At 39.4% G+C, this 14,911-nt stretch overlaps 1 protein-coding gene across 3 annotated transcripts in view; it reads right to left on the bottom strand.

Moving 5' to 3' along the window:
* The window catches only part of MAOB (monoamine oxidase B), a 136,290-nt gene extending 121,805 nt beyond the window's left edge, over window positions 1–14,485 (bottom strand). Inside the window, exon 1 of one of the 3 annotated variants that reach the window (XM_081041906.1) lies at window positions 14,248–14,485. In XM_081041906.1, coding sequence (XP_080898032.1) covers window positions 14,248–14,293 — 46 coding nt within the window. In that variant the 5' untranslated portion in view covers window positions 14,294–14,485. The remainder of the gene's footprint in view (window positions 1–14,247) is intronic. The other 2 variants (XM_081041907.1, XM_081041908.1) reach the window with 2 other exon arrangements.
* Window positions 14,486–14,911: the final 426 nt, after the last annotated feature.

The raw sequence follows: 14,911 nt of genomic DNA, 5'->3' as shown, positions 1-14,911 counted from the left end.
CTCCCTTCAGTAAATAAATACACGCTGGCTTTAGAAACATTACCTACTAGGACTTGGTTTTCTATAGTGCCTTTGTTTACTTAGTTAACTGAGGGGGGCTGAAGATGGATCCATTTTGCGAACATGAAAGTAGAAAGTAGAAACACTGCTTTCGAAGTATTAGTGATTTTTACTTTCCACTCAGCACCATTTGGTCATGTTCTTGTTTCAAATTGCATTTCCTCATAAAGCTGGGGTTCATCCCCCAGGACAGTAATTTTATTCAAAGTAAGTGGCTGTGAGGCCTGGAGCTAACCCTTTGGCCTCTCTTGGTCTGCTTTTCCTTGGACGGAAAACCAGGTGCTCTCACTAGTAGCTAAGAACGCTAAAGAGGCTTCCATATTCAGTCACCAATGATTCTATCATAGCAAACATTTTTTAGCTGGAAATAACTATCTGTGATTTGAATTTTCAAACTCAGGAATGATTTTTATACTATTATATCACCTCTCTTAAAGGAAATAATGACTTTTATACAGACACGTTACTAAAAACCTAAGCCTAACAAACTTGGGGCCCAAAATGGTAATGTTGCCCATTTAACATGAGTAAATTTCCAAAGCATTCTGTTATGGGGATAAAAACAGTCATTCTGAACATAGCCTTTCAATTTGGCTCATTTTTGGACTTAGAAGAAAATTAAATCTTGTATGTTTCCAGGATCCCCTCAGTTAAGTATTGCCAGTTGACTGGTAAAAATAAGACTTAAAATGCACTGAGCTTTCCAAGAATTAGCCCCAGGACCATCACTCTACTTTATAAGTGGGGATCTGGAGACTGGGGAAGTAGTTAACAAGGTGAAGTTCCATTTAGGGACACTGTAAGATTTGAACCATTTAACTCCTATGTTACCCTGCTTCCTCCAGAAGGTGAAAGGTTCGCTCCATTCTTTCAGTACGTTTCTGGTTATGGAGCTTACCTTCTCTAAGTCCAAACCCTGAGAAGACCCATGATCCTGATCAAGGGATTCTACCAATTTATTTCAATTTCTAGGGGCTATGTGGTTGGGTACCTTGCTAAACACCAGAGATAGATAAATCATACAAAATCCCAGAATTTGTGCAGCGTATGGTCAGGTGAGGGTTCACACATGCTTAAACAGGTAATTTAAATTAAACATGATAAATGACATGTAGTAATAGAGATATTGAAACATGGAGCACTGCTAAGACTATATGTGTAATGTTGTCAAATCCAGAGCTGAAACTGAAGTTAGTGGCAGTTCTGACACAGGGTCAAATGCAACTGTACAGATGTCATTTAACCCAGGTGCTGACTGACATCTGCCATTATCCTATGATCTTGTCACCTGTAATAGCTTATTATTTGCTAATTTTAAATGTCATTTATATAAACTATAGAAGTTCTAAATCAATGTACATCACTCAAGTGTATATGCCTCCACAGTTTGAATCTTGACAGGAATAAAGAAATGCACTAACATATTAGAATTTTGTGATAACATCCTAGTTATCCTTTTTGATACCTGGAGAAATGATACTTGACACTGAAACATTATATGACAGTACTATGTCAATGAAACATGAAAATGCTAATGAGGTCCAAAATGTGAGAAAAGTAAGTTAGAAACCAAATTATCTCTTTAAATTCACAGGATATTTACTCAGAGGCTACCTATGTATTTATTGTCAAAAATGCAGGAATCATTAAAACAGTTGATTTTCAGTTATAAGCTGCAGTATATTTTAAAACAAACTTTGATGACACACATATCAGTTGCATAAGGTAAACAAGAGATTTTCTACAGAAACATTGAAGGCCAGGAAGGAGTGGCAGGAAATACTCAAAGTGATGGAAAACACAAAATGTCCTTCGATAGATGAATGGATAAAGAAGTTGTGGTATATATACACAATGGAATACTATTCGGTGTTAAGGAAAGATGATATAGGAGCATTTGTGACAACATGGATGGATCTTGAGAGTATAATGCTAAGTGAAATAAGTCAGACAGAAAAAGCAGAGAACCCTATGATTTCACTGATATGTGGTATATAAACCAAAAACAACAAAAGAACAAGACAAACAAATGAGATAGAAAAACTCATAGACACAGACAATAATTTAGTGGTTACCACAGGGTAAGGGGGTGGGGGATGGGTGATGAGGGTAAGGGGGATCAAACATATGGTGATGGAAACAGAACTGACTCTGGGTGGTGAACACACAATGGGATTTATAGATGATGTAATACAGAGTTGTACGCCTGAAATCTATGTAAATTTACTAACAATTGTCACCCCAATAAATTAAAAAAACAAAAGAGTGATGGAAAACAAAGGCCTACAGCCTACAGATTGCTTTATCCAGCAAGGCTATCATTTAAAGTTGATGGAGAGATAAAGAGCTTCCCAGAAAAGAATAAGCTAAAGGAATTTATTACCACCAAGCCAACATTGCATGAAATACTAAAAGGACTTCTGTAAATAAAAGAAAGATGAAAACAATCTAACTACAAATTTAAAAATGGCAATAACTATGTACATATCAATAATCACTTTTAATGTAAATGGATTATGCTCCAATCAAGAGACATAGGGTGGCTTAGTGGATCAGAAAGCGAGACCCTTGTATATGCTGTATACAAGAGACTCACCTCAGATCAAAAGACACAACAGGCTGAAAATGAAGGGTTGGTGTAGGATATTCCATGCAAATGGAAATGAAAAAAAAGCTGGAGTTGCAATACTTATATCTGACAAAATAGACTTTAAAATGAAGAACATATTAAAAGACAAAGATGGGCACTATATAATAATAAAGGGATCAATCCGACAAGAGGACATACTCTACTAAACATCTATGCACCCAATATAGGAGCACCTAAGATATTGACTGACATAAACACAGAGATCAACAGTAACACCATCAGAGTAGGGGACTTCAACACACCTCTGAAAACAAGGGACAGGTCTTCCAGACAGAAAATCAATATGGAAACAACAGCCTTAAATGATACATTGGACCACTTGGATTTAATCGATATTTTCAGAGCATTTCACCCCAATGCTGCAAAATACACGTTCTTCTCAAGCATACATGGAACATTTTGCAAGATACACCATGTGTTAGGCCACAAAACAAGTCTTGATAAACTTAAGAAAATTGAAATCATACCAATAGTCTTCTCTGACCACAGTGCTATGAAATTAGAAATGAACTTCAGGAAAAAAAACTGGAAGACACACCAATTCATGGAGGCTGAATAACATGTTACTAAATAATGAATGGGTCAAGCAGGAGATCAAGGAAGAAATCAAAAGATATCTCGAGACAAACGAAAATGAAAACACGACGACCCAAAATCTATGGGATGCTGTGAAAGCAGTCCTAAGAGGGATGTTCATAGCACTGCAGGCCTACCTAAAGAAACAAGAAACATCACTAATAAATAGTTTATCTTCATACTTAAGGGATCTGGAAAAAGACAGCAAAATAAGCCCAAAGGAGGCACAAGGAAGGAGATAATAAAGATCAGAGCAGAAATAAATGAAATAGAAACCAGAAAAACAATACAAAAGGTCAATGAATCCAAGAGGTGGTTCTTAAAGAAGATAAACAAAATTGGCAAACCTTTAGCTAGACTCATTAAAAAAAAGAGAGAGAGAGGACCCAAATTAATAAAATCAGAAATGAAAGAAGGGAAGTGACAACAGACACTGCAGAAATACAAAAACATTTTAAGAAATTACTATGAACAAGTATATGCCAACAAATTTGACAATCTGGAAGAAATGGACAATTTTCTAGAGGCATACAACCTTCCAAGACCAACTCAAGAAGAAACAGAAAACCTGAATAGACTGATTACCACCAAGGAAATTGAATCAGTAATTAACAATCTCCCAACAAACAAAAGCCCTGGACCAGATGGATTTACAGGTGAATTTTACAAAACATTCAAAAAACAACTATCACCTATTCTCCTCAAGCTCTTCCAAAAAATCCAGAAGGAGGGCAGACTCCCAAACACTTTTTACAAAGCCACCATCACCCTGATCCCAAAATCAGACAAAGACACCACAAAAAATGAAAACTACAGGCCGATATTGCTAATGAACATAGATGCAAAAATCCTCAACAAAATATTAGCGAACAGAATTCAGCAATACATTAAAAAGATCATACACCATAATCAAGTGGGATTCATCCCTGATATGCAAGGGTAGTTCAACATCCGCAAATCAATTAATGTGATACACCACATTAACAAAATGGGAAATAAAAATCACATGATCATATCAATAGATGCAGTAAAAGCATTTGATAAAATCTATTTATGATAAAAAAACCTTAAGAAAGTGGGAATAGAGGGGTCATATCTCAACATAATAAAGGCCATATATGATAAACCCACAGCTAACATCATACTCAATGGGGAAAAGATAAAACCATTCCCCCTAAGATCAGGAACAAGGCAAGGTTGCCCACTTTCTCCACTTCTATTCAACATACTGCTGGAAGTCTAGCCACAGCAATCAGACAAGAAAAAGAAATAAAAGGCATCCAAATCGTTAAGGAGGAAGTAAAATTATCATTATATGCAGATGATATGATACTATATAGAGAGAACCCTAAAGACTCTACCAAGAATCTATTAGAGCTAATAGATGAATTTAGTAAAGCAGCAGGATATAAAATTAATATTCGGAAATCAGTTGCCCTTGTATATACCAATCATAAAATATCAGAAGGAGAAATTAAAAAAACAATTCCATTTGCAATTGCTCCAAAGACAATAAAATATCTGGGAATAAATCTAACCAAAGATGTAAAAGATCTGTACTCAGAAAATTATAAGACACTGAAGAAAGAAATGAAAGAAGATATAAATAGATGGAAACACATTCCATGTTCATGGATAGGAAGAATTAATATAGTTAAAATGTCCATACTGCCTAAGGCAATATACATATTCAATGAAATTCCTATCAAACTACCAGCGACGTTTTTCACAGAAATAGAACATATAATCCTAAAATTTATATGGGACCATAAAAAAAACCGGACAGCTTCAGCCATCTTGAGAAATAAGATCAAAGTGGGAGGTATAACGATACCTGACATCAAATTATACTACAAGGCTACAATAATCAAAACAGCATGGTACTGGCATAAAAATAGACACATAGATCAATGGAACAGAATAGAGAGTTCAGAAATAAGTCCATGCCTATATGGCCATTTAATCTACGACAATGGAAGCAAGAATGTACTGTGCGGTAAAGACAGTCTATTCAATAAATGGTGCTGGGAAACCTGGACAGACTCATGCAAAAATATGAAGCTGGACCACCTCCTTACACCATACACAAAAATAAATTCAAAATGGCTTAAAGACTTAAATGTAAGATCTGAAACCATAAAATTCCTAGAAGAAAATATAGGAAGAAACTTCACAGACATTACCCAGAGTAAGATTTTTACTGATATATCCCCATTCGCAAGGGAAGTAAGAGAAAAAATAAACATGTGGGATTACATCAAACTAAAAAGTTTTTTCACAGCAAGAGAAACCATCAATAAAACAAAAAGGGATCCTAGTAGATGGGAAAAGATATTTGCCAATGATATATATGATAAGGAGTTAATATCACAAATGTATAAAAAACTCACTCAACTCAACTCCAAAACAACAAACAACCCAATTGAAAAATGGGCAGAGGACATAAAGAGACATTTTTCTAAAAAGGACATACAGATGGCAAACAGACATATAAAGAAAAGCTCAACCTCACTAACCATCAGAGAAATGCAGATAACAACCACAATGAGATACCACTTCACCCCAGTCAAAATGGCTATCATCAATAAATCAACAAACAACAAGTGCTGGCGCGGATGTGGGGAAAATGGAACGCTTGTGGACTTTTGGTGGGATTGCAGATTGGTGCAACCACTATGGAAAACAGTATGGAGGTATCTCAAAAATCTGAAAATGGAGCTACCTTATGATCCAGCAATTCCACTCCGAGGTATCTATCCGGAGTAATCCAAAACTCCAATTCAAATATCCTTATGCACTCCTATGTGTATTGCAGCACTATACACAATAGCCAAGACATGGAATCAACCGAAATGCCCATCGGTAGATGACTGGATTAAGAAACTGTGGTACATTTATACAATGGAGTATTACACAGTCATAAAGAAGAAAGAAATCTTAACCATTTGCAACAACATGGATGGACCTAGAGAACATTATGTTAAGTGAAATAAGTCACACAGAGAAAGATAAATACCATATCATCTCACTTGTATGTGGAATCTAAAGAAAAGAATAAGTGAATGAACTAATCAGAAAGTTTTGGAGACAAAGAGGAAATACTGAGGGTTGCTAGATGGGCGGGGGTTGGGGATAAGGGGGAAGGTGAAGGGATTAGAAAACAGTCGGTAACCACAAGATGGCCACGGGGTTTTGAAAATTAATTTGGGGAATGTAATCAATAATGTTGTAAAGATTTTCTAGGGTATCCGATGGACATGTGTCCCATTTGGGAGACCACCTCAGGGATGATGTAGATGCCTGATCACTGCACTGTACACCTGAAGCTGAACAATAATGAATGCCAACTATAATTTTACATATATATGTGTATATATATGTATGTATATACTTACAAGAAGTGGAGTATAGCATTAGGAATAGAGACAGTGGAAATGTAATGGCTCTGTGCGATGTCAGAGGGATAGTGGATGGGGGTAAGGGGGTTCACGCAGTGTGAGGGATATAAATGATAAACGTCTAAGTATTACTTTGTCTTGTGCACCTGAAACTAATAAAAAAAATTGCTCCAACTAAAAAATATATTAATAACATTCTGCATGCTTTTAAAAAATGTCTTACTATTGTGATACTTTCACTCAATTATTGAATAATATCCTAAGGCAAAAAAATATATTTATTTCTATGTTCATCCTCAACAATTGAGGATACAAAACTGAATTTGAAATAAACCTCTCAAAAATTACAAAATTTGGGGTCTGACACTGCCAAATAATGCTTAGACTTCATGGTGTGTATAATGTACCTGATTATGAGGTTATACTAGAAGGTGAATATTAGCTTGTCATTTTGTTCTTTGCTTACATGTAATTGCAAAATAATATCACTTTCATTTGCAATTTCTTAGCTAAAATCTTTTAAGCTATTCGTACATTTAAATAATGAGGAAATCCACTTACAACACACAAACTGCAACATGTAACAATATGCAAAATATGAACAAACTCTTTAGGTTGTCATAATCAAACCCTTTGTGTTAAACTACTCTTGTTCTTTCTAATGTCAAAACCTAGTTTGATTATGAGTCAATTAATATTTAAAATATTAGTAAAATTAATATATTCTAACTGTATAGATAAAAATATGTAAATAAAGTCATTTAATATTTAAAAAAATAACTAGACCTTAAGCTTTTTCTTTAAATTTAGCTGCTGGCTTTCTTACATCATCTATGTTAGCAAACCATATGCAAGCCAAAAAAGTAGGGCTGGGAAGCAGCGTCCCTGTTACTGGACAATATTTCCTGTGTGTGCATGTGCACACACAGCCACTAACCACTTTCTTAACCCAAAGTTTGACATTGGAGTCCAGTCAGCTGGCACACTGGCACTTCAGACCCATTAATGGTTAGTGGCCATTTTGTCAGCCCAATTAACAATAAAGCCAACGTGTACTGTGTGCTTGCCAGATGCCATTCACCATCCCAAGCACTTTACATGCATTTTCTCTTTTAATTCTCTCAACCATGTTTTGAAATAGATACCATTATTATCTCTATTTTCCAGATGAGAAAACTAAGGCATGAAAAGGTTATCAATGTTGCTTAAGGTAACATAGCTAGTTAGCAGTGGAACCAGGGTAGACACCATCATCTTAACCTTCTATGCTGTACCACTGCTCCCGGATGACAGGGAGCCTAGACCTCAATACCGAGCCAGAGGAGAAGGAAATTGTTGCTAATTGATAATAAACAAGTCAAGCCTTAAAGGTGCTCTGGTGACTTCTGAGAATATACAAAGACCTAGAAATTATGGCTTTAGTGGCACCTGGTCTGCCCACATGGCCTGCCAAGCAGGCCCCTCTTATCAATGTGCTCCACGTAATAGAATCAAGCAGAAGGAACAGGGCTTTGTCATTCTAAACCCAGAAAAGTCAAGCTCCTAATGCCTTGCCCAGCATGTAAACAATACTCAGTACACTAGTTTTTATTATTATTTATAATTATTAAATTAATATTATTAAATAAATAGCATTGTCATGTATTATTAATACATTTGTTATTTATTATAATTAAGACAGGAGTCAGGTTGCTGAAGCGAGGACCAGGTCAGAACTGGAATAACAGCAAGGCTGGAGTGATGCTAAAATACAGATCTAGGGCTTCCAAAATTTCTCCTGATGAGGAACACAGTAGACCGCAGAGCCAGGGTGAGTCTGAGCTCCTCAGGCCCCTTGTAATAAAGGGAAAGGGTTGGGGCCAAGGTAAGGCTGGAACCAGGCAGGTTCCTGCTGAAGCCTGCATATATACCTCGCATCCTGTTACCGCTTTATAAATGCCTCACAGCAAGAAAATTTACTAGTTGGTGAAAAGGAAGAAGTGGTTACACTAAAATGTCCGCTTCTGCTCCCATAGATAGAAAAACCCTAGAAGCTAAACAAGGATGGATTTTCCAGAATGTACAGCTGAAGCCATAATGTCCACCATGTGCATTTTTTCTAATTCTAGCACTGTGTACAGTCCTTAATGTGCATCCTTGCTAATCCTCTGTTATAAAGGCATTAGGAGCCTCATTTAAAGCAAATGCAACTGCAAAACAGGGAGGTAATAGAACTTTTAAGGTGACACAATAGGTAATATGGGAAATGGGATTGACAACACGTCTGTTTGACACTAAAGTATATGCCCTTTTAACATTACCATACTGCTTCTCCATATCCTCTTCTTGACTGGGATATACAAATTTCCAAGCACTTCTACACAATTATTATTTTTTAAACATTCAGGTGTGTCATAGGAGCCCAGGGATGTTCTCCATCTTTTTTCATCAAAGATGAGGAGGCGACTTGGACAATAACACACGGGCTATATCTGCCTATTGCATCCCTCAACTCATGATCCCTTGAAAGCTATCTCTGACACTCCCTGCCCAGGCCAGTCCCACCAGCCTGCAGCAGGCTTGCTCTCCTGGCCACACAGTTCACCTGCCTGGTGTTGGTTACAATTTGGAAGGCCAGCTCCAACTCTTCCAGGATCTTAGCCAAGTGTGTGCCACCCTCAGACGGGTGAATCTCCTCTCAAGTCTGGCAGAAACTTTCTCCTTTCTATTTCAAGTTTCCCTTTTTTTCACTTTTATTTTGAGGATTAAGAAAGAGCCATTCCAGAACTACAAAAGATAGTTTCCATGGTTCCACAAAGCCAACACTAAAACCAAGCTTCAGGACAGAAACAATGTGCTGCAGTCCAGTTCCATGTGGAAAATGCGACTGCTCTGGCAAGTTTCCAGAGATGACTTTCCTTTGGCTGAAAAGGTATCAGTAGGCATACATATAGATACCACACACATTTCCAAAAAACTGTTTCACAATCGCCTTGGAACTTTTCAAACATCAAAAAAGGGAGTTATATTTTAACCAGCTATACCCCAGTATATCTCTATTTATCTCAATGGGAGTGACTAAAATTTGCTGACAGCTTTAAAAACTATCAGGGAATTACCAGAATGTATCAAGTTTAATAATTAACAAAATTTAAAAACCATAGTCAAATTCAGATACTTTTAAATGTAAATCATTGGGTCAGTCACCTAACTAATTCTAAAATTCTGATTTTTACCATGTTTCCCATTTTCAAAATGATTTAGCAGGAAATGCAAATGGGTTGGTAGTAAATGGATGTGAATTTCAGATCCAATCAATTGCTACTTTGTTGGTATAAAATTAAAGTTCACTAATTTGACACATTTATTAAGTGCCAACTGAGCCAGGCAGAGCTCTGGAGCTGGAGATTGGAGGTTCTCTGAAAAGGAAAAGAGACACCTTTCTGGGCTCTAGAGGTTTACAGCCTAGTGGAGAAGAAAGATATGGAACAAATACAGGAATACCTCAAATGTGTTGTGTGTTTGGTTCCAGACCAGCACAATAAAGCAAATATCACAATAAAGCAAGCCATACGATTTTTTTTTGGTTTCCCAGTACTCATAAAAGTTATATTTATGCTATACTATAGTCTACTAAGCGTGCAATAGCACTAGGTCTTTTAAAAAACAATGTACATACCTTAATTAAAAAATACTTTATTGCTAAAAAATACTAACAATCATCTGAACCTGTTGAAAAAATGGCACGGATAGACTTGCTTGACGGAGGACTGCCACAAACCTTCAATTTGTATAAAAAACACGCTATCTGTGAAGTTCAATAAAGCAAAGTGCAACAAAACAATGTATGCCTGCAATTACACTAATAAGTGAACAATTAAAAACTCATGGGAAAGAGCAAGGTGGCAGAGGGGAGTTAAACAGAAGCATCTAATCCCACCTGGGGGGATTCGGGAAGACCACCCTGGGAAATGACCTCTGAGCTAAGATCTGAGGTTAACGAAGTGTTTTTCAATTTCCCGTTTTATTCATCTCTTTCATCAAACTATGGAGAATGACTAAAATATCTTCTTTCTCCCAGTGGTGGAGGTGAGCACCCTCTTTTCCAATTCTGTCCTAGGGCTCCTCTCTTCTCTCTACAGTCTTGGTTTGGGTCATTTCATTTACTTCAGTGGCTCCAACTAAAACTTCTTTGTCACACACATCTATAAGCCCAACTTCTTCCCTGCATTTCCAACTGCTAGACACCTCTCCTTGGATGTTCTTCCAGCACCTCCAACTCCAGATGTCCCATCTTTCCCCCAAACCTGCTCTTCCTCTTCCTCATGTCCCTCTTTTTGCCAACATTGTCACTTGACACATGTAACTCTGTGAATGAAAAATCCTCAGTTGTCTTTCAATGACCATGGAAGAAACTAAGCCTTTTAGGGATGGCATACAAGACACCCTATAATTCATCCCAACTGACATTTGTAGCTTGGTCTCTCACCAGACCCCCCCAAATCCCCACACTGAAGTTCTTAAGGTTTCTAAGCATGCTCCCATGTTCTTTCACATATTTGTGATTTTTCCCTTTTTCAGTTAGTTAACTATTTTTTTAAAAAAATTGTAGTTGACATAAAATATTATATTGATTTTAGGTGTACAATACATTGGTTGACATTTATATACCCTCCAAAGTGATCCACAATAAATCTAGTAACTATCTGCTACCACACAAAGTTGTTACAGTATTATTAACTATATTCCCTATGCTGTATATTACATCCCTGTGACATTTATAACTGGAAATTTGTGCCTCTTAATCCCTTCCACTTTTTTTTGCCTACCCTCCACCCTCTTGCCCTCTGAAGCTGTTCCTTAGCTTAAAATGCTTTCTTATAATATGTGAATGAACTAATCAGAGACAGTTTTGAGGACACAAAGAAAAAACCGAGAGTTGTTAGATGGGTGGGGGTGGGGGGGGGTTGGGGATAAGGGGAAAGGTGAAGGGATTAGGAAGCAGCTGGTAAACACAAGATGGCCTCAGTGTTTTCTGAAAATTAATTTGGGGAACTTATTCAATAATGTTGTAAAGATTTTGTTGGGTATCCGATCGACATGCGTCCTATTTGGGAGACCACCTCAGAGATAATGTGGATGACTGACCATGGCATTATACACCAGAAGCTAAACATTAATGAATGCCAACTATAATTTTATATAAAAAAATAAAAAATAAATAAAATGCTTTCTTCATCCAGTCACCTGGTGAATTCATATTCATTCTTTAAGACCTACTTCAAATGTCATCTGCTCTGTGAAGTATACCCAGATTGTCTCAGGCAGAGTTAGACATTCTCTCCAATTACCTTCTCTAAAACTTTTTGCATATGCTACTAAAGCATTTATCATAGGTCATTAGTACTGATTGCTCATGACTCTGCCTCCCACAATAGCTTGTGAGAACCCCAGGGTCAACAGCCCTGTATAATTCATCCTTCATTCTTTTTGGTATAAGATGTGGGACAGGAAGTAAATGTTCATTGAATGAATAAATAATGAATTAATGAATGGATCCTTTTTGTGGCACATACCACTTTCTACCTTGTATAGTCTTTATTTGGGTATTTCATCTCCCTTCCTGTATTGACAAATCTTCCATGACAATAACAATGTGATCTATTTTTGCATCGCCTACCACATCCTACACTAATGCCTATTGTCTGAATAAAGGAGCAAAACTCTTGTAGAACCTTGTGTCATATGTTACAATTATAAAGCTATTTAAACACTGCTTCACTTGCCCTTCACAATGACCCTATAATCTAGCCATGACAAATTGGTGTTATCCTCATGTAGCAGATGAAGCAATTAAATAAGGCCTTGGAACTCTGCTTTCTTGGTTTTTAGAACAATGCCTATTCCATGTGATGTTCATGAGAAAAGGCAGGTCTGCTCCTCAGTTCCTTGTTTGGAGAGTTTGGAATGAATGTAGAGATTCACCACTGCTTGTGAAAATAGCTAAACCTATATCTGTCCTTCCCATATAAGTCTAACATGAATGATTTGAGTAAGCTTGAAGATTTGGAATATGAACCAGAAAGGGCAAAATAAGGGGAGAATAGAAGAATCTGAACGCTTTAGACATACTTTGGGCAAGAAAAAGACTTTGGGGGCCTGGAAAGAGAACCGTAAGATGGGGTGCTATGCAAGGCAGCATGGAGAAGCACTTAGTAATATTTCCTAAAACACTTAGGTAAATCTGCTCTTAAATTCAAGTTCCTTCAAGAAAAAAGATACCAAAAACGCTAAAAGAAAACTAAATCTGTATAGCCTTGGCCCACCTCAGCATGCTGTTGTGTTTATACATCTATGTATTTGCCACACTGGGCACAAAACCTAGCACAGGTGAGCTCAGGAGGGCCAGGCAGACAGAAGTGGTAGCCTGAGATCTGACTCAAAAAGGTGAGGAGGGCTGGAGTGGAGTAAGTTGCCCAGGATCAGGTTCAGCACCCAACATCCAACGCCCTGGTTTCCATCCAGGCACAGCAGAGTCAAAGCACTTCTGCCCTGCCTGCATTACAGGGAGTAAGGCAGACCCATGCTCCTGAGAGCTGGTTAGGGCAAGTCTTAGCCAACACATCCATGGGTGTCAGAATTAGTGCTCAAGCACCAGGAAGCCCTGGAAGTTTGGCCAAAACATCGCCAGGCTGTTTTGGGAGAATTGCTGATTCCTACTGACCCCACCCTATATAATCCACCTGACCCTCCTCAGAGGGTGGGTCCCCCCACTGACCCTATCCTTCCTTCAGACTTCTGTCTTCGGGGGCCCTGCTGTGCGAACAGACCCCCCCACTCTACCCCCCCCCCGTGTCTGAGAAGGTAGTCTATGTCACCATAACTGCCCAATATGAGCTGGGCCAGAGAGCCAAGTTTTTCCACCCGAAGCTGGTGTTCCTGCGCTGGAAGGTGGGGAGGAGAGGATGAGAAGAGGCGTTTGCCAAGAAGACCGTGTAGCCTCATGTAGACCAATGACAATAACGGAACCACAGAGAATCGGGGTCAGGAGGGGCTTTGGAAACCGACTGCCCAGGAGTCCAACCCCTTCTTTCTGAACTGGGAGCTGTTCAAGGTCGTCTTTCTGGTGTCAGTATAACAACAATACATTGTGGTGCACGCCTGCTCCAAGCGCGGGTGCGGAATGTCCAGGTCAAGTTGGAGCAAATAACTGACCTATGCTTGAGGCAAATGACAGACCTTTGGCGGTACCCTCGAGGAGTTTCTCGCCTGCCCACCCTCCTTTCCCATCGCTTCGAAAATTCCAGCAAGCGGAGGCTTGGCAGCCTTTCAGGGGAATAGTTCAAAGTCTGGTCCCAGACCTTCAACAGACTTCCAGCTCCCTGCTTCTGAGCAGGGGCACACCAAATCCTTCCTCCGAGGAAGGGTTCTGTGCTCGGAACTCGGGAACTTCTAGATCCCGGCCGGTGCATGGATTGTCTAGGGGCTCCTGTGGACAGCCCCCTCCTACGGCGCTCCTCCCCAGGCCGCCACTTCTCCGAGCGAGCGCCGGAGGAGAAAGAAGGGCGCACAGCCGCAACTGACCTGAGATGCCGCCCCCCACCACGACAACGTCGTATTTGCTGCTCATGGCGCTCGCCTCTCTCCTGGCCGCCCTGGTTCCTGCTGCTCTGGTCTCCCGGTCTCGGCCCCCGCCTGCTGCGCTGCCCCCGCCCACTTCCACCTCAGTGGAGCAGCTATATAGCTCGCCCAGGGCGCGGGGAAACCGAGCCCCGCCCGCCGCCCAAGCGCTGGCTGGATGGAGTTCTGGACTACCGCCCCCACCGGCAGCTCGGCAGCTCGGCAGCTCAGACCTGACGCCTGGGGGAAGAGGCCGCCTGGGGCCTGCAAAAGTCCCTCCCTGGGACCACCACCCCTTGACCTTCTGCACAGTATTTTTCCATCAGCCTTCTTAGTGCGCCTTTGAGCCTGGGGAGTGGGAGGGTGGCAGATTGGGGTGTCTTCCTCCAGCACCCCAATTACTCCCCAGATTGGAGCAATACAGATAATAGCAAATATTAATTGAGCTCTTTCCAGATCAGGCACCTTCCTAAGCGCTTAACATTGCATGATTTCAACTAAACCCTACAATGACCCATTGTACAGATGAGGGAAATGAGATAAAGTAGTTAGAGAGGGGTGAAGGCAAGATAAAAGGCCAGAAAGAAAAAAAAAGCCGCCAGTAAGATTCTCCCAGTCCATGTATCTA

This window comes from Rhinolophus hipposideros (assembly GCF_964194185.1).
Source record: "Rhinolophus hipposideros genome assembly, chromosome: X".
In the NCBI taxonomy this organism is placed as follows: domain Eukaryota; kingdom Metazoa; phylum Chordata; class Mammalia; order Chiroptera; family Rhinolophidae; genus Rhinolophus; species Rhinolophus hipposideros.
Note: the sequence above shows the minus strand (reverse complement) of the source record. Positions and strands in the feature narration are given on the sequence as shown.